Source organism: Ochotona curzoniae, unplaced genomic scaffold (assembly GCF_017591425.1).
Source record: "Ochotona curzoniae isolate NIBS_2020 unplaced genomic scaffold, NIBS_Ocur_1.0 scaffold_2587, whole genome shotgun sequence".
In the NCBI taxonomy this organism is placed as follows: Eukaryota; Metazoa; Chordata; class Mammalia; order Lagomorpha; family Ochotonidae; genus Ochotona; species Ochotona curzoniae.
In genome coordinates, this window is record NW_024467096.1 from 471,600 (window position 1) to 496,180 (window position 24,581).

General features: G+C 45.7%; 1 protein-coding gene across 2 annotated transcripts in view; it reads right to left on the reverse strand.

The window, feature by feature from the left end:
• Nucleotides 1-557: 557 nt before the first annotated feature.
• GPR156 (G protein-coupled receptor 156) overlaps nt 558-24,581 on the reverse strand; it is a 68,832-nt gene continuing 44,808 nt past the window's right edge. The window contains exons 5-9 of one of the 2 annotated variants that reach the window (XM_041002885.1): nt 22,934-23,047; nt 21,963-22,058; nt 18,268-18,504; nt 11,895-12,050; nt 558-1,850 (exon numbers count right to left, since the gene is read on the reverse strand). In XM_041002885.1, the coding sequence (XP_040858819.1) occupies nt 558-1,850; nt 11,895-12,050; nt 18,268-18,504; nt 21,963-22,058; nt 22,934-23,047 (1,896 nt within the window). Of the gene's footprint in view, nt 1,851-11,894; nt 12,051-18,267; nt 18,505-21,962; nt 22,059-22,921; nt 23,048-24,581 lie in introns of both variants that reach the window. The other variant, XM_041002884.1, reaches the window with a different exon arrangement.

The window sequence follows — 24,581 nt, forward strand, 5'->3', positions numbered from 1 at the left end:
TGAGTCAGGCCAGAAGCTGGAAAACGAGGGTTGGTGCTGTTCATAACTTTTAACACGAGCAGTATCTTCCACCTCTGCCTTTTCCAGGAGTGGGCAGCCCAAGGATAATGGAGACTTATCTTCCAGGTTGGCTTGTCCATCAAAAAGCCAGTTGGATGGGTCCTGTTCCACAGCTCAAGTTCTGCAGCTACTTCCTATCCATCCCATCTTACCTACACATCCCTTTATGCATTGTTATACAAAGCTCTCTAGAGTACAGGCTGCCCTGGACAGAGACCCTGTGTGTTCACTTAGCACCTTAACTTACAGTCCCTTAATTGAAGTCTTTTATGGTAAAGCTGTGAGGTAGTAACACGACAGGTAGCCCCTATCCTTTGACAGTCCCTCTCCTTTGCTAAGGAGCCTACTCAAGGTAACACAGTAAGTATAGCTGCCACACAATAAAACTAGGCCAGTGCAGGACACTGGGCTGATGCCCAAAGACCAGAAATGCACTCTCCTTCCCCAGGCTTCAGTGTCATGGTCCTGGGCTCTGTCCAGACCAACTCCACTACTCTTCATACCAGCGTGGGTTTCAAGTCATCTTTGAAGTTCACGATAGGCTTGGAGCGGGCCCACAGCTTTTCCCAGGAGGCCAGCCCCTGAGCAAGTTCAGGGTCAGAGTCGGAGGTGTCACTGTCACTGGAGTCCAAAGAGCTCTGGAAGCAGATTTCACAGTAGGGCCGGTGGCAGCGGCAGAAGAACTCATCAGAGCTGCTGGATTCCGTGTCAAGGTAGGGGCACTGAGAAACCAGGGAGGGGCAGCCCTGGGCTGGCGGAGGCCACAGGGGCCGCTGCTCTGGGAGGGCAGTGGAGGCTCTGTGGGGGTGTGGTGCTGCAGGACCTGGCGCCTGCCCCTGGAGGGCAACACTGCTCTCTTCCGCCCCTAGGGTTTCTGTCTGGCATGGTTTGCTGCCCTCCAAGAGGCCCAACCTGACTCGAGGGTCTGGGAGGAGTAACGGTTTCATGGGGGAGGGTCTTGGGATCCTGGAGTCAGCAGTTTGGGGGGCCAGCCTGGGGCTACCTGCATTCTGCACCTTCAGCCCACCATGTGTCCCAGAAAGAGTCCGATTTGCCCGACGCCCAGCATATGAGGGCACTGAGCCTGGAAGGTGGGCACGAGCTCGTCGCCTCCTCACCAGGTAGGGGCTGAAGCCCAGCTCCCTGTGGACAGCTGTCTTCTGGGGATTGGAGGCCACGCTGTTCTTTGAGGGCTGCTGGGGATGAGCCAGGGAGCTTAGGAGGGGCGCCTCAGGGCTGACACCCAGGTCTTCTAAGACTTCCTGCAGCTTCTCCCTGATCACAGAGTTGACTCTGGGCAGGCGCCTCGGAGATCCTTCCAAGTTCTCCAGCTGCATTGGGCTCTGGGGACGGGAGCCCCCTCCACCTGGCATGGCACCCTGGCTAGGGGCCACCAGTCCCTGGTCTCCTCTTTCCGGACTCTTGCTGCAAACCAAGTCTAAAGGGTCAGAGAAGTCTTTCATGTCACACATCTTCTTCTGCCTCGTGGAGGGGCTGGTGTTCCCTGAAGGCTTCTGGAGGCACTGCCCATGTAGCAAAGGACCTGGGATGTCCTGGGAGCCCTGGGCAGCACCACCACCATCATTTGGAGAGTCAGGGGGGGCTTCCAAAGGCCGCTGAGCTGTCAGGCCGTGGGCAGAGGCCAACTCCAGGTGGTCCTTGCTCTGGGAGGAGGCAGGGAGGACAGCGGACGGTGGGGGCTCATAGGGGCACTCTGCTGACATCAGCCTCACCAGCTTCTCTTTGGCATTGTTGACTTGTTCCTGCAGGCTCTCGATCATGGCATTTTTCTGTGAAATAAAAGCAAAGCCATCAACCAAACATGCTGCTGGGGTCTCCGTACCACTTCTCATGGGGACTAAATGTCGTGCCACAAGAGCTTGGGCTGAATCTCAGGCCTTCCACTGTACGGGCTGATGACCTCTGAGGAGGCCCCTGCCTCAGGGGATTGGAGCTGATGCACGCTGGGTGCTTCAGCACAGTGACTGACATGTGGTGCTTGACTAGGCCAACCACGACTGGCTGCTGTTAGGATCTGTACCTCCCCATGTCGTCCATGAGGAAGCAGAAGACACATCCTAGCTCCCCATTAGCTCCTAAGAGCCCTCTCCTCTTGCCCCGAACTGAGAGAGCTAGCTGCCTTTGTGGGCTACCTGCTTCCATCTTGGGTGTGTCACACTTTGGCAGAGCACACATACATCTGAGCACATCCCAGGGCATGAACAGACAGAGGAATGAGCACTTGCCTCTTGCTAAGGAGCCTAGTCAATTGGAAGGACAGGGAAGAGGGTAGAGACTCTTTGTTCGAAAGAGTAAGAACAGAGTCAATGAAGCACCACTGAGAATCTCGGGTTAGTTGAAGCTTGGCGAGGGGGGGAGGAGTGGGGACAAAAGGACAAAGCTGCCCCATGGCAATATCAATTGCCAATATCTCCCAAAGAAGTGTGTGCATCAGGAGTATTGGAGAAACGTCATAAGAAAAGGACAACAAGGCTTGTTGGGACCAAGTCTCTGGCTATAGTAGATCTAGAATGGAGCACAGATGAATGAGGCTGGGGCACATCTCCTGCTGAATGGCCTTCCTGTTACATGGATGTTAGTGGAAGGCCAGGCAGTGCTCAGTGGGTTTGGCAGGTAAGAGCACAGGAGTGTGCCACTTGCAAGCACAAGACTGTGGGGAATGGATGGCAGCATGGGCAGTGGGTGTGCTGGGTACAGCTGTGCCCTGCATTTCTGACTGTACATTCACTGCTCGGGCTTACAGGAACAGCAGCAGGACGAGATCTTCACTACAGCTGCAGGTCTCGGGGCACACAGCAGAAGGCAATATGCCAAACCTGAAGTTCTAGGATGTGCTTGTTTGAACAGCAAAATGTTGCTTCTCTGCTACCATCCTCTAGGAGCTGAGCATGAGCACTTGGGTACCCACTGGTGGGGCTCTACAAACCAAACCAAAGCATCTGCCCCCCTTTCAGGAGAGCTAATCCGGCTGCCTATAGGTTGGCCCCGTGGTTTCTACTCAAGTTCACATGGGAGAGTTACCTATAAACAGAAGAGTAACATAAGTAAAATAGCTCAACAATTTGTCCAGCCACAAGGCTAGCTGTCCGTGGATACACAGGGAGAGGAATTTTCTGGTACTTCTGTTCCTCCCAGTTTTACCCTGGCATAGCCTGCTGCTTTCATCATTAGGACAGAGGCCAGGGCCACTGAATGACTGGAGAAGAAGGCAGGGAGGGGGCTTTCAGCCAAGCACCTGACTGCCTGTTCCCCTTCTCCCTGCCTGCAGAGTGATAAGGTCTGGGTGTTGCTAGCTGAGTATGCATGACTCAAGGACTCACCAGGAGCAGAGTGGACGAGGAACACTGAGACATGAGGCTCTTTGCAACATCTGGGCTGTGGCAGCTCTCCCTCCTCTCCCTGTCTGTCTCTGAAGGTCTCCTGGGGGTGACTGTGATGGCTGCACACGACCCCCATCTTCTTCCACACGCCCCTTCTGCAGCCCACCCCACATACTGTCAGGCTGTCTTCAGGAGGCTCCTTCCTGCTCCCAGAGTCGGGGAAAAGCCTTAGCCAATGACAACCATGTTAGTGGGTGAACTGTAAGTGCTGCCTCTCTGTCCCTTTATTGGCAACCTCCTTCGCCTGTCAAAAACCAGTATAAACCGTGACGGAGGAAGGGGCTCCACTCTCAGCAAACCCAGCATCCAAAGCTGTCTGTGGACAGACTTAGACATGTCAGCCCCAACAGTACATTTCCCTTTTACCAGAAAAGGAAGTGGGACTTTGTTTTCCTCATGGCTGCATGCTAACTAGAGGCAGGGTGTGAGGCTCCTTCATTGTCAGACCAAAACCGCTGCAGCTGGAGCCCAGCAGCTGCAGTCACACGAACTTATGAATGATGACTGTGGGCTCTCCGTGAGGAAAGGGGGGAGGGGCGGCGGGAGCCAAACACGAACAGACGCCTTTCACAGGGTGTAGGCCACAGACGAAACACAATCCACCTGTGGTTTCTGTGCTTCAAGGAAGAAAATCAAGAGGTGAATTTTTTTCTGCTGCAAAGTTCAGAAGAGGCATCTTTCCAGTTCTTGGAAGCTTCTCGCTACTATTCTTCCCACATACCCGGAAGTCAATGGCAGATGCTGTTCAGTTGCCTGCAGACCCCCAGTTATCTGGGCAAAAGGGTGATGAATGAGACAATGAAGGCCAAAGAAGAGGAAGGATGCATGGGAAGGAAGTCAGGACTTGCACATGTAACTGTCTACCTAAGGAGTGGGGATGCAGATACTGAGCACCCCTTAGCCTGCCACGGGGCCAGGGAGTGCTGCTGCTGCTCAGGCCAATGCTGGGAAAGGCACACCAGTTGTTGTGTGGGTCAAGGAGGCCAGCTCGCCCAGCCTGCATAGTCTGCACCTGTGCTGGGCCCTTCCTGTACAGGTGCACGATTCTTTCCTCCAGAGCAGAGTCGGGGGGTTCACTGTGTGGGAAGCCAGGCAGCATGGCAGAATGGAAAGCATGTCACAAAGCAACATGTGCCAGGCAGGATGCTTGGCTGTTCCAATCTTAGCTGACTATGAACGAAAGCCATCCTGGATGTTCCAGCCAAGCTTCTGGCCTCCTGTTTAGAAAAAAAAAAAAAGAAAGAAAGAAAAGCTTCTTTGAAGACTTCACAAGTGTCAAGGCAAGGTTATTCCCTTGCCAGGTGTGAAGAGGTCTGATTTTGAAAGCATGGCTAGAAAGCTTCATAAGCAGCTAAGAAACAGGCAGGATTGGCTCCAAAGGGCAGCAAAGGTCCATATATACAGGAAAGGGCCATGGAGCAGAGGGATTAGCTCAGAATTACCTGGGCAAATCTCAACCCCCTCACTAGGAACTCCGAATGCCCTAGTCAAGTCCATGGTGATAAGAAGCAGTTTCCCATAGAATAGCTACTCAGGCATGTTCTGTACCAGAAAAAAATATGGCCTTGTTGTTCAGCTGGAGTCCAAACACTGACTAATTCCCCTGGGCCTGGTGCCTTCTTCCTGAGGAATACAGCCCCTGCATTCTGCCATGCGCTCTCTTTCAGCCTACACCATACTGTCCAGGTCTGGGAGAGGGGCCAGCCCTGGCTCAGGAACTGAGAATGGCTGGGGGCTGCCTGTCAACCAAGTCTCACTCTACCAGTGCTACAGTGACTCTCAGAGGTCCTTGGCTGACCCCCTTCCCTGGCTGTGCACATATCGTGCAACAGCAGAGGTTTGTCAGGAGGTGGACATCTCTTATCCATACTTGAAAAAGACAGGAAGGGCCCTGTAAGATCTTGGACAAGAGGGTACTACTCCACAGGGGAACATCGTGGAAAACTGAAGAAAAATAGAATTAAAAGCTAAGCTCATTTTGGTACCAAGAGTTTTGAAATCCAGATATACAAGGGGTCTTCACAAAATTCATGGGGGAAAAAAAAAGCAACATGTGGAATTCAAAACAATTTGTACCAAAATACACAGAGCCTTTAATCCCATCTCGATGACCTTTTTGAAAATGTCCTCATCTGTAAAGAAAGAACATATCACACAGATACCATTATCCTCTACAACTCAAGGCCTTTGTAATGCTCTCTCTCTCTCTGCTTACAATGTTTTTCCCTAAAACTCTTTGCCTGAGCCAGTTTGTATTTCATTTTCAACTTTCTGCCGAGAGTCTTTGCTCTAATTTTGGTTCCTCAGCCCTTGCTACTCTTTTTCCTTTAAAGTTCTTATCACAATTTATGATTACATGTTTATGAGGGACTTCAGAAAGTTTGCAGAAATGGATGAAAGGTAAGTTTAAAGGTGGGCATTTGGCAGAGTGGTTAAGATGCCTTAGCATGCCAGCAAAACTTTCCTTTGTCTTTGAGAATGAAATAAAATTCTTCCACACTAAAGAAAAGCTCAAAGAATTCAGTTCCTTCTGACCTGCCCTACAAATGACACTCAAAGATGTCCTCTTGACAGAGAAAACAAATAGCACCTAACAAAATCAAAGGGAAACATGGAGAACATCCCAATAAAATGACAACAGAGGACTAAATCAAACAATGAACAACCCATTGCTAAAATGACAGAACCAAATTACTACCAATCCATATTAACCCTGAATGTAAATGACTTAAACTCATCAATCAAATGTCACAGATTAGTGGACTGGATCAAAAAATTAAACTCATGTATCTGATGACAACAGGAGACACATCAACAAAGATGTGAAAGTGGAAATTGAAAGGATAAAAAAATATTCCAGGCTAATGGAAAGGAAAAGCAAGCTGGTGTAGCCATTCTTATGTCAGATAGTATAGACTTTAGCATGAAAAATATTAAGAGATGAAGGGTGCCGCATAATGATCAAAGGATCCATTCAGCAAGAAGATTACCATAATAAATATATATGCACCAGAGCACCTAGCTACATGAAACAAAGATTCATGGATTTAAAGGGAGAAATAGACTCCAATACAATAACAGTGGGGGACCTTAATACCCCATTAACATCAATGGGACAGACTGAGGAGACAGAAACTCACAATGAAACAACAGAGCTCACCCAGACACTAGAGCAAATGGACTTAATTGATATCTATAGAACCTTTCATCCTACAGACAGGTAACACACTTTTTTCATCAGTACATGGAACTTTCTCCAGGATTGACCATGTTATAGGCCATAAAAAAGTCTCAGCAAATTAAAAAAAAATGAAATTACACCATGTACCTTCTCAGACCATCATGGAGTGAAACTGGAGACCAATAGGTCAAAATCCCCCGGAAGATATGCAAACACCTGGAGACTGAATAATATGCTATTAAATGAACAGTGGCTTATAGGGGAAATTTAAAAACTTTTTGAAACAAATGAAGGCATCAACACGATGTATCAAAACTTATGGGATGTCCACTGCACATGTTGGCAGGCACAGGAACTGGAGTTGGGGGCCAATCTAACAGAGTTATGGGGGTCTCTCTGACTGGGCTTCAGCTCCCCCTAGATGCCAAGTGTGTGATGGGCATGGTTGGACTGGGCTGCAGCACCCATTGGTTTACAAAGGAGACAGCAAAACAAATTTATCAACTACTTAGTGAAACTTAATAGCAAACTTCTAGGCGAATGGAGACTCTGAGGTGGACTATGTCAGCCAATTGACCTCTGAAGAATTTCCTCATCCTTGGAGCAGTGATATTAGAACTATCAAAAACATTTGAACGGGACCCTCAGAACCTGATCCACCATGGGGACATGTCTGGGATGACATTGGGTACTGGGGAGGCTGGGTGCGGTCTCTCCCATTGTATCTTCTCCTCTCCCAAATATAGGAAGAAGAAAAAGAAAATGTGCAAACAATGGTCTCACCCACATTCCTCTGATCCATGACCCTTCCCACACTGATCAACTATGTAAACATAATCAAAAATAAAATAAAAATTTATGGGACATGATCAAGGCAGTGTAAAGAGAAAAGTTTATCTCAATCAATGCTTATGTTAAGAAATTGAAAAGCACCAAGTAAATGGGCTAACCATACATTTGGAGGAGTCAGAAAGATAGCAGGAAAGCAATCCCAAGATTAGCATGAAAAAAGAAATAACAAAAATAAGGGAGGAAATAAACCAGAGACCAAAAAAACAATACATAAGATCAATGAATCAAAGAGCTGTTTTTTTTTTTTTTTGAGAAAATCAACAAAATAGATTCTCCCTAGCCAAATTAATCAAAAAAGGAGGGAGAAGATACAAATCAATAGGATCAGAGATGAAAACGGATATAAAACAGATATCTCAGACATACATAGAATTATTAGGAAATACTGCAAGCAACTGAATGCCAACAAGTTTGAAGACCTAGAAGAAAAGATACATTTTTTGACACATACGATCTACCAAAATTGAATCGTGAGGCAGTTAATAATCTAAATAGATCTATAATAAAGACTGAGATTGAATCAGTAATTGAATCCCCTCCAACCAAAAAAAAAGCCCTGGACCAGATGGTTTCACAGCAGAATTCTACCAGATGTTTCAAGAAGAACTTACCCCAATTCTCCACAAGCTATTCCAAACAATACAAAGGGAGACAATCCTTCAATACTCTTTCTATGAAGCCAATATCACCTTAACACCGAAGCCAGATAGAAAAACAAAAGAAAAAGAGAACTGTAGACCAATATCCCTGATGAGCATAGACACAAAGATCCTCAACAAAACACTAGCCAACAGGATCCAACAGTACATCAGGCAGATAATTCACTAGGACCAGGTGGGATTTATTCTTGGCATGTAGGAATGGTTTAACATTCACATATCTATAAATGTGATTCACCACATCAACAAATTAAAAAATAAAAACCATATGGTCATCTCAATAACTGAATAGAAGACATGTGAATAAATCCAACATCATTTGATGCTAAAAGATAGGCATAGAAGGAACATTCTACAGTACAATCAAGGCAATGTAAGAAAAGAAAAACAATGCCAGCATCATACTAAATGGGGAAAAACTGGAAGCTTTTCTACTAAGAATTGGAACTAGATAAGGAATGTCCACTCTCACCAATGCTACTCAATATGGTACTGAAAGTTCTTGCCAGAGCTATTAGGCAAGAAAAAGGAATTAAAGGAATTCAAGTTAGAACAGAGGATTAACATTATCCCTGTTTACAGAGTACATCATTCTCTACATTGGAAAACTAAAAAGTTCAATCAAGAGACTATTGGAACTCATGAGAGAATTTTAGCAAGATAGCGGGATTCAAAGTTAATGAACATAAATCAATGGCCCTAGTATATACAAATAACTCCATGGTGGAGAAATAAATTGAAAGTACAGTCCCCCTTAAAATAGTGGGGGCAGGGAATCTTAAATACCTTGAAATTAACCTAACCAAGGATGGTGGAAGACTTCTATGATTAAAATTACAAAACATCAAAAAAGAAATTGAAAAAGACATTAAAAGATGGAGAAACTTAGCATGTTCCTGGATTGGTAAGTTCAACATCATCAAAATGTCCATAATATCAAAAGTAATATGCAGATTCAATGCAAAATCAAAATCCCAATGACGTTCTTTTCAGAAATAGAAGATACAAAAAGTTCATCTGGAAACACAAGAGACCACAAATAGTCAAATCTATCCAGAATATTAAGGATCAAGCTGGAGGAACCACAATTAACCTCAAGACATACTACAGGACAGTGTTCATCAAAACAGTCTGGTACTGGTAAAGAAACAGAAAAGATCAATGAAACAGAATAGAAACATCAGAATAGAGCTCACACATGTATAGCCAACTAACCTTTGACAAGAAAAGTAAAAATAATCTAGGGGAAAAAACCTGGTTTCTACAACAAATGCTATTGAGACAATTGGATAGTAGCTGGCAGAGATAAGAAACAAGACCTGTCATGTTATACAGAAACCAGCTCTAAATAGGTCAAGAACCTAAATTTATACCTAGAAACTATCCAACTATTAGAGAAAAACAAAGGAAGCACTCTCCAAGATATAGAAATAGGAAAAGACTGCCTAGAAAAGTCACCAAAACACAGGTAGTCAAAGCCAAATAATAAATGAGACTGCATCAAGCTGGGAAGCTTCTGTACAGCAAAGGAAGTGATCAACAAAATGAAGAAGCAACCAATGGAATGGGAGAAAAATCTTTGCACACCACACAAGTGATTAGAGTACTAATATCCAGGATTTACAAAGCTTCAGAAACTCAATGACAGCAAAACAACAACCCTGTGAAGAAATGGGCAAAGAAAATGAACATTCTTCAAAAGAACAGATTCAAATAGCACATAGACATGAAAAAATGCTCAGGCTCCCTAGCTGTCAGGGAAATACAAACGAAAACCACGTTGAGGTTCTACCTAACTTCAGTGAGGTTGGCCTACATTCAGAACTCTACTAACAACACCTGCTGGCATGGATGTGGGAGAAAAGCACCTTTCCTCACTGCTGATCAGAGTGTGAGCTAGTACAACCACTATGGAAGTTAGTATGGAGAGTGCTTAGAGAACTGAAAACTGACCTGCCGTATGACCCAGCTATCCCACTTCTGAGAATACATCCAAAGGAAATGAAATCTGCATAGGAGAAAGGGGTCTGTAATTCTATATTTACAGCAGCAAAATCTACTATAGCAAAGAAATGGAGACTACCTAGACGCCTGTCAAAACAGAAGTGGATAAAAACAAAAAACAAAACAACAACAACAACAAAACCCCTGTGGTACATCTACTCTGTTATTCAGCCATTAAAAAGAATGAAATTCTACCATTTGCAACAAATGGTCCCGACTAGAGAGCATTATGCTCAGTGAAATAAGTCAATCCCAAAAGGGCAAGTGTTATCTGTTCTCCCTGTCATAAGGCAACCTTCATGCAAAATACAAGATCAATAACCCTTTCAATACCGTCTTTGCTACATCTCAGGGGGGTTGTTATTTTTTATTTTCATTTTTTAAAAAATATTTTTTCTTACTAATCTCTTCACTAACACTTCATATGGTAGCAATATTTGCTTCAAGAAGGTTTTTGAATTTTTTTTTTCATTTCTCAGTGACATATTGGTCATTCAGAAGCATATTATTTAACTTCATTCTGTTGTGAATTTTCTATTTTTCTTCCTGTTGTTGGTTTTTTTTTTATGGCTTTTCATTTAAGGGAATATATAGTAACTGTGTAATAGAGACTATAATATCCAGTTGGGAAGAAACAATGCAGTGTACACCTCTACTTTCAAATTAAAGATGGACCACCAATAAAACCGTTAAATATATCTTGACACAAGGATGCTGGACTCTGTCATTGTCCATACCTACAATGTCAAGATAAACTTTAATGGCAGAATGAGGGACTTATAAAAAAGGACTAGACCATTGTAATAATATAGGGGAAATTGGGGAGGGGTGGGACATTTTGGAGGGGGGGAAGGGAAATCCCATAGCCTATGGTACTGTATCATAAAACAATTAAATACATATTAAAAAATGCCTGAGTATGTGAGTTCGGTTCCCAGCTTGGACACCAGATTTGAGTTTCCTGCTAATGCAGATCCAGAAAGGTACTGGGGATGACTCATATAAAGCCATGCAGAATTTTTTAATAAAATATATTTTCATGACTTTTTCTGAAGGCCCCTTCTTATGTACACATTTCCAAACAAAAGAAATTTAGCTTTAAATTCCATTTTCCACAAACTTTTTTTAAAGATTTATTTTATTTGAAAGGCATAAGTTACAGAGTCAAGAGACAGAAATGGAGATCCTCCATCTGCTGGCTCATTCTCCAAACAGCTTCCATGGCCTCGTCTCGACCAGGCTGAAGCAAGGAGGCTGGAACTCCATTTGGGTTTTCTATGTGGCCAACAGTTGCCCACACACCTGGACCATCTTTTGCTGCTTTTCCAAGCATAGTATCAGGAACTAGATCAGAAGCAGAGCAGCCAACACTGTTGCTCACATGAGATGCTACTGAGCCAGAGGGCTGGCCCCATTTCCACCAGCTTTTTGAAGTCACAAAATTGACCACTTCATCAATGGTCAAGACATATTTTCTGGACTAGACTGCGAGATCCATGAGGGTGGGAAGTTGTTGGCTTTATTTACCACAATTATCACAACACCTGGCAAACAGGAGTGAGTATATACAGCAGATAAAATATATTCATCAGATGAAGAGCCAGGGAAAGTCAGAGATTTTGTTTGCTGTTGCAGGGATTGCAAGAGTGGGAGGAAAAGGGAACCTTAGCAATGAGGGCACCCATGGGCGTGGCGCACGATGAGAGCTCTGCCTCCACCAGGCAGGGGAGTCCTTACCTCTGTGAGAAGCCTCTCCATGGAGCTCTTCTCGCCCCTCAGGTGGCAGTTCTCCTCGCCATACTGCGCATGGGTGCTTTTGCTGGGAGTGCTGAAATACTTGGCCATGCATCTGATTGTTTGGTTTTCCTCTTCAAATGCCTTCCATCGCTTCAGCTGTTAGAGAAAAGAACACATGCTGTTTATTTAATTACACACCCAGAAACACATTCCCTCACTCTTCCTTGTCCACACCAAGGAATGGCACGGTCACAGACACACATATGCACGAATTATTCTCCACTCAGAATATACTTTTACCCTGGAGGACTCACAGACAGAAACACCAGAAAGTACAGGGAATGTTAAGATTATCTCAGTTTAAAAATAACAGAGGAAGAAATGACAGGTTAGATAAGCCAATAAAACTTTAGGGGCGGGTGTTGTGGTACAGCAAGTTAAACTGCTGATTGCAACACTGACATCCCATATGGGAGAAAAACAACTCTCTCTCTCTCTCTCTCTCTCTTTTTTTTTTTTTTGTCTCTGTTCCTTTCTGTATCTCCCTTTCTCGCTGTAACTCTATCTTCCAAGTAAATAATAAACCTACCTACCTGTCTACCACCAACTGATCGAAGCCAGAGCTGAAGTATACTTCTAGAGCCCTGTTTCCAAGCCGCAGTCGTCACAGAGATCAAGCAATTTAAGCATCATTTGTTTTTGAAAGAAACTGCTTTGCGTCGAACCTAGTGCTTCTTAATTATTTTTTATTCTTTGGCTAATGGTATGCTTGCTGTCACTGAAAACTCAGCTCTTTCCTTTTGAATGTCCAATCCAATGAATAATCAAGGCTCAGGCAGACAGAAAACCACCCCCATGTCAATGGGAATGATGACACTGCATCTGAGACCAGACCATCATTTGAAGGGCTGAGGAGCTTGATTCATCCAAGCTGACACAGAGTCAGCAGCAAACAGGGTACCAGGCCACAGCACATATCCTCTCACAGTTCCTAAGGAGAGAGCCCATCAGCTACAGTGGTCTTAGAGAAAGTTCTTTGGAATAAGCTAGCCTTGTGAAACAACCTACAGAAGCACAGGCTGGTTAACTGAACAGGGATGGGGCTGAGCCTAGAACATTCACAGGAGGCAGCTGCTCTGGGGCCTGCGGGATGCTGTATCCCCTCAGTTGACGCCAGTGATGTACAGGTGGAGGCATCCCTTTGGCCCACAGGACTCTCCATAATGAAGTGTCCTGGTGATGGGTGCTGAGGACTCTTCTGCTCTAATGAAGCTGAGGTGACCACTGTTTCAGCTCACTCATCAAGCACTGACAATGCAGTGGGACCTACATTTTGTAAATCTCAGATAGGATTCTACATGTCACCATTCATTTCCATATACATCCAAATCCTCTCAGGTCCTCTCTTGACTCAGCGTGAATCTTCTGGGTACCAGGATCTGTGTGGCCTGTGCCAAGTCACAGGCATGCACCCTCTCAGGCGACGGTCTCCTTACAGAGGGATGCCACAGGCTTCTCACATACTCAGGATCTACCGGCCACTAACACCATGGGTCACTCCATGGCTTTCAGCAGACGAGGCAGCTATTATTCTCTTAGCACTGATCCTAGCACTGCTGCCTTGATCTCTCTCAGTGCCCACCCTGTACTAACCACACAGGTCTTCCTTTATTTCCTTGGCATCCCTAGATGCAGCCCTCTCTGCAGGGTCCCTGGAAGACCAGCCCAACCTGGTGTAAATGTTCTTGCAAGACTTCTGGTTCATTGCTCCCTGAGCTGGTATCAAGAGCCAAGGGGCCCCTTGACTAAAATCGCTAGCCTCCTTGGTAAAGATCCTGACTCTTAATACCTGACCCTTTCAGGATTTCCAGAATACATGTGTAAATGATCCTCACATGCCAGTTCCAGGACCGCTCAAAAAAAAAAAAAAAAGTCTTGTTTTCACAGCCTGTGGGCCCCATGGGTGTGGTAGGATGAGTAATGGTCCCTCAAAGACAGTCATTCACCTCATGCCTGGGATCTGGGAACGCATTACTTCACATAGAGAAAGGAGTGATGCATACGTGATTAAGAGTGGTGAGATGGGGCGGCTACTCTGGATTAGCCAGGTGAGCACATGAGTCCTTACAAGAGAAAGACAGGAGGGTTGAAGTGACAGGAGGTGTGACAACAGAAACAAGTCAGAAAGAGAGCCGAAGATGTCTCTGCTGGCTCGGAAGGCAGAAGAAGAGGCCATCTTCCTGAGCCGACAAGTGCAGGAGCAGAGATGAGAAAAGGGACTCCCCTCGTGTCTTCAGAAGGGGACACTCTGGGTTTAGCCAAATAAGTCCTGCCCCAGATTTCTCAGCTCTAGATCTCCAAGATGTTATAGGTGTGCTTGTGGTAAGGTGTTGACTCTGCAGCGGCAGCAACAGGAAATTAATACTCTAGGCTAAATGTCAAGTCTACAACAGGTGCACCAGGGTCCGCAGAAGCTCACCACAGCGGCTTTTCTGCCCTCCTGCCACTTCCTCCTTATTTCGCTCGGTGCTTCTTGGCCAAGCATAGCATACACCCACAGAAAATTGCCCCCCACATCTCTTTGCTGCTGGCTGTGGTGTGATCCCATCTGTGGTGCCACCCACTGTCCTTCCTCCACATGCTCCATGAACTTTCGCTGTTCCTTCCAGGTTGACCCCAAACACCCCACATCCTGCAAAGGTGCGACTGAGTTCCCAGAGAGTCAGGGTGCGCCCTCCTTGACCTTGCATGACTTGCCATCTTCAAAGCACTTAACAGGCATATTGCAATTCCTTTCATGTCAGCTCCCCACTGGACTTAGAGGTGGGGCCATGGCTTTAACTGCATGTCCCCAGCAATTAACAGATGGATGGAAGGCTATAGAAACAAACAAGCTTTAAAAAGCTCACTAGTCTGGCAGAGGTGTTGGGACATCAGTTGCCCATTAGGCAGAGAAGTCCTAAGATCATGGAGGAGCAGGTGAAACCCTTTAGGTGCTAGAGCAGAAAGCAATAGTGTGCCTCAGGACCCTCCTGCCTCTGCGTGGGAGGATGGAGGAATGGGTCGCATTCAGGTTAAGAGAGCAGAGGCGGGCTGACTGCTGGTGATGATCTCAGCGTTTGGCATAAACACTTAGGCATTTCCTGAGTCCCTGTGTAGAACACTCCTTAGTCCACTTGCTGCACTGTCATCCATTTCACCCAACTCTCTAGCACCGCCTAGTGCCCTGGGGGTGCATCTGTGCCTTTGCTTTTAGCAAACCCCTGCCATCACAGTGCCCGGTGAAAACTCAATGGCAAGCAGGAGTCCACTCCATGGCAAACTGCCATCCCTGTCCTCTGCATAGCTCTCCTTAAACACGTTACCAAATTTACCTAGTGTCCTACTTTTTTCTAGGGAATACACAGTGCAAAGCTCACTGGGAGAACCATTCTTCTATATCAAAGTCCTCGGAGCCAGAGGAGAAAATTAAATTCAGGGACAAACCAGAAAAAACTTTGCTTTGTCAAAAAAGAATGTGCCGGGCCCGGCGCGGTGGTGCAGTGGTTAAGATCTTCGCCTTGCACGCCCTGGGATCCCATATGGGCGTCAGTTCTAATCCCGGCGGCCCCTCTTCCCATCCAGCTCCCTGCCTGTGGCCTGGGAAAGCAGTCAAGGACGGCCCAAAGCTTTGGGACCCTGCACCCACGCAGGAAACCTGGAAGAGGCTCCTGGCTTCGGACTGGCATAGCATCAGCCGTTGTGCTCACTTGGGGAGTGAATCATCGGACGGAAGATCTTCCTCTCTGTCTCTCCTCTCTGTATGTCCGCCTTTCCAATAAAAATTAAAAAAATAAATCTTAAAAAAAAAAAAGAATGTGCCTTCTATACTGAAAATACAGTAGATTGTTGCAATTTGTTTTTAAGTTTTATACCATGTTTAATTCAAAAGGAAAAAAGAATCATGAGAACAAATGAAGGAAATAAAGGAGAGAGCAAGAAAACAACGGACGGAGAGGGCAAGTCCAGCCAAGGAGGTGAGAGAAAGGCCGGCACTGTGTACCCACTAGTTCCTGTGTTCTCCAGCAATCCCCACTGCCACTCCCACTTCGCCAACTCCACAGCTTACTGCTGCTTAGCTCAACCCTAAACAGCACAGTCCAGGCTGTGCTTCGCCCTGCATTTTGTATCAATGAGGACTGGGAATATACCAAAAAAAATTGCCACTGGCCATGGGTCAAGACTCAGACACCAGAAGCTGAGGCTTAGAAATCAAGGTGGGCAGTGGGGAGGGGTGAAGGTCAAGAGAAAGCCATGTCCCACGAATTGCTGATTTGTTCCTCTCCCAGAAGGCAGTCTTGTTTCAAATCAAGAGGGTTGATCTTCTAATCGTTCCTTAATGATTACTTCCTTTCCAAATTCCAGTGTTCTTTCAGAGGCTCCCGCTTTATTCATAAATTTTATTGATAGGTCTGTTCCCTATATTTCTAGTTTCTCATTTTTATTGGTTTTGTTTCCTTAAATTAACCAGTCATTGGATTTTTTTTAGTGTCCAATTGCCCATCCCAAGCTTCTACTAGGGGTTGAAAAATTTTTTTTTGTTTAAAGATTTATTTATTTTTTATTGCAGAGTCAGTTATATAGACAGAGAGGAGGAGAGACAGAGAGGAAGACCTTCTGCCCAATGATTCACTCCCCCAGTGACCTCAACAGCCAGTACTGCACTGATCCGAAGGCAGGAGCCCAGATCCTTTTCCGAGTCTCCCACATGGGTGCAAAGTCCCAAGCCTTTGGGCCGTCCTCGACTGCTTTCTCAGGCCACAAGCAGGAAGTGGGATGGGAAGCAGGGTTGCTGGGATTAGAAACAACACCTATATAGGATCCCAGCATGTCCAAGGTGAGGACTTAAGCTGCTAGGCCATGGCGCCAGGCCATGGGGGTTGAAATTTAATATCATATCTTTCATTCTTATTCAATATTTCATTCTCTAAGATTTTGTCCTTTGACTGGTGGCTTATTGTAATTGAAAAGAGACAATACTCTCTGAATTTTATTGATGAGACAAATCCAATTCCTTCTAAAAATGCATACTTAAGAATTGGTGTATGTGTGTTTTCATATTATCATGCCTCAAAGTGAATTTTTCCCTTTTGTAAGTACACTAAAACCTACACACTTAAGTTTTGGACGAGCTCTTTCATGAGGAAGTAGTTCATCATCACTCAGAAGTTGTGGTGGGAATCAGAATGGTATCCCAACAAGAGAGGTGCGTGAGAGAAGCTTCACGAGGAAGGAAAGAAAAGCTAAGACGACAGGAGAAAGTGCTTTCTGCCAAGTTCATTAACTTGGGTAGATCTTGTTCATTGGTCCTTAGAGCATAACATGAACCAAAAGGCATCACTTTCGTCTCTGATGCCTCAGATTCCTGTTCTTCCTCTTCACTGTCTAGCTATTTCTACTTCTGTCCTCCCTCATTTCATTTCTTTCTTAATCCTGATAGTTGAAACACATTTTGATTTCTCCTTCTTTGTAAAAAGAAGAGGAATGTTCTAAATTTTCCTCCAATAAAAACAGAAAGGAGCTTAAGTCAAAAAAATTCCAGGGCCCGGCACGGTGGCGCAGTGGTTAAGGTCCTCACCTTGCACCCCCGGGATCCCATATGGGCATCGGTTCTATGCCGGCAGCCCCGCTTCCCTTCCAGCTCTCTGCCTGTGGCCCAGGAAAGCAGTCGAGGACAGCCCAAAGCCTTGGGACCCTGCACCTGGGTGGGAGACCCGGAAGAGGCTCCTGGCTTCGGATCGGCATAGTATGGACCATTGCGCTCACTTGGGGAGTGAATCATCGGATGGAAGATCTTCCTCTCTGTCTCTCCTCTCTGTATATCCACCTTTCCAATAAAAAAATAATAAAAAAATAAATCTTTTAAAAAAAATTCCAAATTGGTTTTTCACTGTGACTCTGCAATAACTAATTAGAAAGAAATACCAATTTCCTCATTCCCAGAACAATACTGTTAAGATGGAGAGGGGCTTGGGAACGAGTGAAGCAGAAGAGGGATGCTGGGTGGAAAAGAGGTTCGTGAAAGCAACTTCTGAGGAACAGGCCCTGCAGCTGTGAAGGTGAAGTGGGTCAGCTGCTAGAGCTTGGCCACTGTGGCTGTCCCTCCTGCTGACCAGAGCACAGAATCCGCCTCCTGCAGGACACAGAGCAGGGACAGAGGAGGCCCAGCTCATTAGGATCCTTGCCTTTCTTTAAACTCTCTAATAAATGACATAAAACACTATCAGCAAAAAAACAAAGTAAGCCATGTCATATGGCTGGAGAAATCATGGGAGTAACCAAGATACCTGTTCCGGTACCTCCCTCCCCATCGACCTGGGCCCCGAAAGCATACCTGGGGAACGAAGATGAAGCAGTTGACTGTGGTTGTGCAAACAAAGATGCCTCCAGACGTGAGTCCAAAGACCAGGTTGGGCCAGGACTGCAAGTATCTGGTGACCACCAAAAGCAGCCCAGCAGCCAGCAGCAGGAGGTTGACCCCTACCATGAGAGTTAAGGACTGATTCACAGGGGGTGAGCTGACATGGTCAGTCAGGCCGGCCAGGTAGGCACCACACAGCAACAGCAGACCCTGCAAGCGAGAGGAGAACCCAGGGCTCAGAGAAGTAGCTCAACAGGTCCAAGAGCATCAGGCTCGGGGTCAGGGTCAGCCCCTGTAGAACTGGAACAAAGAACACCTCTCTTAAAGGGTTGCTAGGAGGGATCACAAAGAGAATGCACAGGAAAATCCTCAGAGCAGGGCCTTGCACCTGCTAGGTTCTTAATCAGTATGGTTTCCCTTACCTTGACTGAGCACCACTCAGTCAAATCAGCAAGATAGTCATCAGGGCTCAGGGGTAAGGGTCATGTAGTGGGGTAAAACTGTTCATAAAGGACTGTCAGGTACCAGGAAGGCAGTGGGCACTTGGTATTGCTGGTGGGGGAGTGTCACGGCAACTGCCATGCAGTTTTATATTGCACAAAGCTGCAGGCCACGTGCAAGCCAGAACTGACCTGTGGTCTGCTTGTCAAGTCATGCACCATGGCAGGGGCAGGGCCTGGGGGAAGGGGCTCTTTTTCCTCATGTGCCCACAGGCACCATCTGCTTGCCAAGCTCTGCACCTGCGAGACTGCATCTGCCTGGAAGGGATGCCTTTTTCCAATCTACACAAAGAATCTCTCTAGGCCAGCAGAGGCTCTGTGCCAGTGAATGTTTATGGGAGATGAGGGGTAGAAAAAGAGGAGAACAAAGGCAGGCTGGGACCCGGGTAAGGCTGTAGCGTAGCACTGGCAGCAAACGCTCCATCTACACTTTCCACTCATTGTGATATTCCCTGCCCCCACACAAGGCACCCTGGGTCCTATTCTTTCTTCTTCCCAGGAATAAAAACCTGCTCTCAGATTTCTCATCTGTACTAAGGCAAAAATAACTCACAGCACCTCTTAGTGAGTGCTGCCTCTCCCAGAAGGTGCTGCATTCAAACGAGATCAAAGCTTTAATCAATAATACAGACACTGGAATGCAAAAAACACTCACCTCTGCGACTATGTGCAATGTGCTACACCAGGCATAGGGCAGCAAACAGTGGTGCAAGGCAGAAGGCATGGTATAGGCTTTCTAAGTGCCAGGTCCGGTAGGATCAGGATGAGCAGGATGTCTATGCTTATATCAAAGATGCCAGAGGGGAAGGGGTAGGGGAGGGAACAGGCACTTGGAGGGAGAGCTAATAATGAGATTGCAGTCAAGTGTCAGCAGGACACTTCCCAGTAACCCTGTCATCACATGACCAGCCAGCCCCACTGGCAGAGATAGCTCTAAAGATATGGTTTGGGGGGACTGGTTGGGCCAGTCAAGGAGGAGTCCGCAGGGCAGTGGTGCCTTCCAGGTGTCCTTAATGTTCACTGTCCCACACCTGGATCATCACTGAGTCAAGGACACAGGAAGCCAGTGAGGCTTTTGGGTGGCTGACGCCATCAGGTGTAGAGTGAAGACATTAGTAAAGCACTAAAAAATAAATGAAAGAGGTCAGCATTGTGGCAGGGTGGGGTAAGCAGCTTCTTGTGACTTCAGAATCCCATATATTTGCGTCCCAGTTGCTTTCCTACTGACTCAGCTCCCTGCTAATGTGCCTGGGAAGGCGGTGGAAGATGGCCCAAGTGTTTGGGTTCCTGTTATCCAAGGGGCAGACCAGGATGGAATTCCTGGCTCCTGGCTTCAGCTCAGCCTGGTATACACCCTGGAGCATACAGACCTGTAGGTATCTGGGGCATGAACTAGCAAATGAAAGATCTCTATCTCTGATTCTGATGTGTTTATTCTAGAAACAAATAAGACTTCCTAAAACTGAAAATAATTTTGTGATTCTAAAATGGTCAAATATGATTCTACTAAAATGTTTTCATTCCATAAATTCTTGATCAAATTCTTGATAATAAAGCTTTTATACATTCATGGCTCCTGTTGAATGGCTCACGGCTGATCTTTGTGTCATTCACTTTCACTGTGGAAGAGGAAGGGGTATAGGGTAGGCAACAGGCTCCGATGGGGAGTCTTGGAACTTCATGTGGAGACTAGGGTGCTGCTCTGGTGATGTTAACTTATGGCAGTCTGGCTCAGTTTTCAGATGTTTAACATCTTTCTCCTTTTTGTGCAGACATTACAGTGAAGTAGAAAGAAATGGTAGTGTATAAAAGGCAATGGAGATGGACCAGCATGACGGTTCCATTGGCTAATCCTCTGCCAGCAACCACCAGGATCCCATGTGGGCATCAGTTTGTATTCCAGCTGCTCCACTTCCCATTCATCTCCCTGCTTATGGCCTGGGAAAGCAGTGGAGGATGGCCCAAAGCCTCAGAGACCAGGAAAAAGCTCCTGGCTCTGGATTGGTTCAGCTCCAGCCATTGTGGTTGCTTATGAAGTGAACCAATGGATGGAAGGTTTTTCTCTGTCTCTCCTTCTCTCTGTAAAAATCTGCCTTTTGAATAAAAATTAAATAAATCTTAAAAAAAAAAAAAGCAGGGCAATGGAGAAAGATCCGTTGGGCCAGAGAGTGTCTTGCTGGGGGAGTGGGGCTAGGTTTCTGTGCTAGGGAGGGCATGTTCTCCCACAGGGACCCAGCTGTCGGGAGAGGCAGTGTGTGTGCAAAACCACTGGGGGCAGAGGGAAAAAGAGCAGCAGCACGGACACTTCTTGAGCTTTGGCCATGGGCTGGGACTGTATGAAAGCAGAATGTGGAACTGCTTCCAGAGGGCATGGCAGAATTCAAGCTCAGTTCTGTTGCATGCTGAAAAAGTCCACGTCCTTCAACATTAGCAAGATCCTAGAGACCCATACCTATTCACTTCCTGGAAGCTCCTTTAGAAAAACGCACATGGTTTAAAAGCAATGTTCCCTGTGCGGGTCTGTCCATCTCCAGGCCTGTGTCTCAGAAGCAACCACCTGAAAACTCTTCAAGGGGTAGTAGAATCGGGAAATTGACCTTTAAAGAACTCCAACCTCTGTCAAAAACTCCGTCTGCCCTGTCAGTGCTCGGTCAACCAGATAGCTCTGCCCTGATGGTCAATGTGCAGACTCCACCCACACTGGGTTGTTTGGGGGCTGAGAGGCTCCATGGGGCAGCTGGAGCCCCTCAAAAGACACCATGGATACTGATGTGTCTATAGTCAGTTTTGCCCCTAACCAGCATGAAAAAGTTAGGTGGGCCTGACCCAAATATTCAAGACACCAGAGGCACGATAAGGGCCCTCAGGAGGCCAAGTGCAGCTGGATAGGCTGTTTTCTCATCATTGCCCTTGAGTAGGAGCAGGAGAGACCAAGAAACAAGATAAGCAGCGGGTAGATTCCAGGTGGTCTAGGGGAAGACTTAAGGAAGGCACCCAGAGTGGCTTCCAAACACATCAGAAGTATAGGGAACAGAAAGGGTCATGGCTGTGAGATAATACATTGACAGTGCTCTCCTCATCAACAGACCTCATCGATCCTGTGGCTTCTTCTTCACGTGCATTTTGTTCATGACAGACAGATTCATCCAAGGAGACGAGGCTACCAACCTTGCATCCCAAAACAAGAGTGATCCAGACATCAGAGTACCGGGAAGCACAGAAGTGTGTGTTGGTCAAAGAGCAGGACACGTCTCTCCCTGTCACCTAGGAGGGACACAGAGTCAGGCCTGAGGACACCCACGATTACTGAAGACACACACACAGTAGATCTTGGTGAACACCTCAGAGTGAGAACTCTGCAGCACACGAGTTCCCCTTTAGGCAGTAATAACCATAGAGCACAGTGACACCACTGGAAGGAGAGGCACTCTGAACTCAAGCATATGTTGGTTTGGTTGTGCTGACATGGGGATGCTGTGGCAGCAGGGCTTGTCCCTCAGTTACATACTTCCCTGACAAAGCAACTCAAGCATTGGCTCAGCAAAATGACCAATTGTCTAGTGCGAAACTAGAGACACACACACTACTTCCTATTAGCTGAGTGTGATATACCAATACAGTTAAGTCCTTCAGCTGATTGCTTCATTTAATTTTCACCTTAGCATTATGAAGCAGTATAATTACCGCCATGTTCCTTATGAGGACACAGGCACTTAGAGAAGTTAAATAACTTGGTAGCTTGGTAGAACTGGGATCTGAGTTAAATCTTAAAGATCATCTCCAAATACAACCTCTACCTCTCTAGAGGTGGAGAAAGACAACTTTTGCAGCTCACAGTTCTCATTATTTCGCTAATGTGGAAGCAGAGACCATAATCAGATAGACTGCAGTGTGCTGACATCTCAGTGGATTGCCTCCAGAGAGGCATGTGGGGCAGGAGGGAAGGCAGCTGCCCAGCAGAAGGGATAAGGTGCTCATGGTAGCCACAGTCCCTGATGCTCCTTCCCCTCAGAGTCCTTTATCTTCTTGTTCCAAGGAGAATGCTGCTGGGACAATGACCCCTGTGTTTCCACAGAGGCTTATACGGTACACACATACAGTACACACCCAGGAACTGAGCCCCTCACCGTCACACTGACACCAAGGATCTGCAGGCACTGGATGGGATCAGTCAGCACCCAGGTCACGAGCAGGATCACATCAGCCATCACCAGGGCTGTCACCAGCCCCAGCAACTGCAGGTCTTTGATGATCTGCAAAAGAACCAAGGTTCAAACTTGCCCTTGTTTCCTGGTTATACAACACCGGAGTGAAAGTGGCTCGTGTGCTCTGAACAAGGCTCCAGAGTCAGTGCCCCCAGGAAGCTTCAAGTCTATAAAGATGAAACACAATAAACTTTCAGGAACTCTATATTGACATCATCATTGTCACCATGAACTTTATCATTGTTTAATTTATTCATATCCTACATTTTGGCCAAGGATTTAAGGGGTCTTAAATACAATAGTTTTTCTAGATATGTTTATATGAGCACATAGAGATGTGGTAGTTTTCACATCAAATTGCTGATAGCTATTTTAAAAATGTTCATTTATTTTTATCTAATTTGAAAAGCAGAACGAAGGAGGAAGAGACAGCTTTCATATATACTAGTACATTCTGCATATGTCTACAACAACCAGGGTTTGATCAGGAACTCTACCAAAGTCTCCGACATTAATAGCAGGGGCCCACCTACTTGAGCCACCCTTTTCCCTGCTGTGGCTGCACTCGCAGGAAGCTTCAGCAGAAGCAGAGCAGCTTGGACTCGAAACAGCATTCTGATGTGGGAACTCGGCATATCAAGAGGCAGATTAACCCCCTGCACCACAGCACCTGCCACTCTTGCTTTTAACACCTGGGGTGGTATTGAAGGATGAAGTGGGTAAAGGAGAAATTTTTAGGATTTTCATAAATGTATGAACTCCTTCAGTTAAAATAATGAGAATGTGTGATTTTTGCGACTATAAAAACTAAAATGAAAAATATACATGCCGTGACAGGATAAACACAATGAAAAATATCAAGGAAGAGAGAAAAAAGAATTATGATGTAGGCTCAGGCAAGGAGTATACACAGCATTCATAAACTGGGACAGAAACGAGGATCTGAACTTTTAGCAACCTATAAAAGGAAAGGAACCCAGCCAGTTCGATGGTTTAAGGTTTCTGCAAGGGAAATACAAATCAACTGCCTGATCAAATTGCTCCACACCAATGACAAAGACAAATTAATCAGAAAAGGCATACTATGTGTAGAGAAACATAAGGGAGAAAACAGACTTATCCGAAACAAGAGCAAGTAAGACAACAGTGGAAAATCAGCTTCAAGGTACTGAAAAAAGAAAACGAAACCTTCATACAGAATTCTACACTCAACAAGGTATCTTTTAGAAACAAAGGCAAAATAAAGACTTTCAGATGTCTAAAAGCTGAAAGCATTCATCACTAACATGCACTAGGATGGCAGATAATGAGACAAAAGGAAAAATGATGCCAGATGAAACTGTGGATTCATGTAGAAAAATAAAATCATTGGAAAGGGTCATGACATGGCAAAATACAGCATTTACTTCTGACAAATATCTTCAAAGATAATCGATTATTTAAACAAAAATAATAAATTACATGGACTTAAAACATATGCAAAAGCAAAAACAGTAGTGTTTTTTATTATTACTATTTTATTTGTATTGGAAAGGCAGATTTACAGAGAGAGAGACAGAGAGAAAGATCTGTTTCCTGGTTC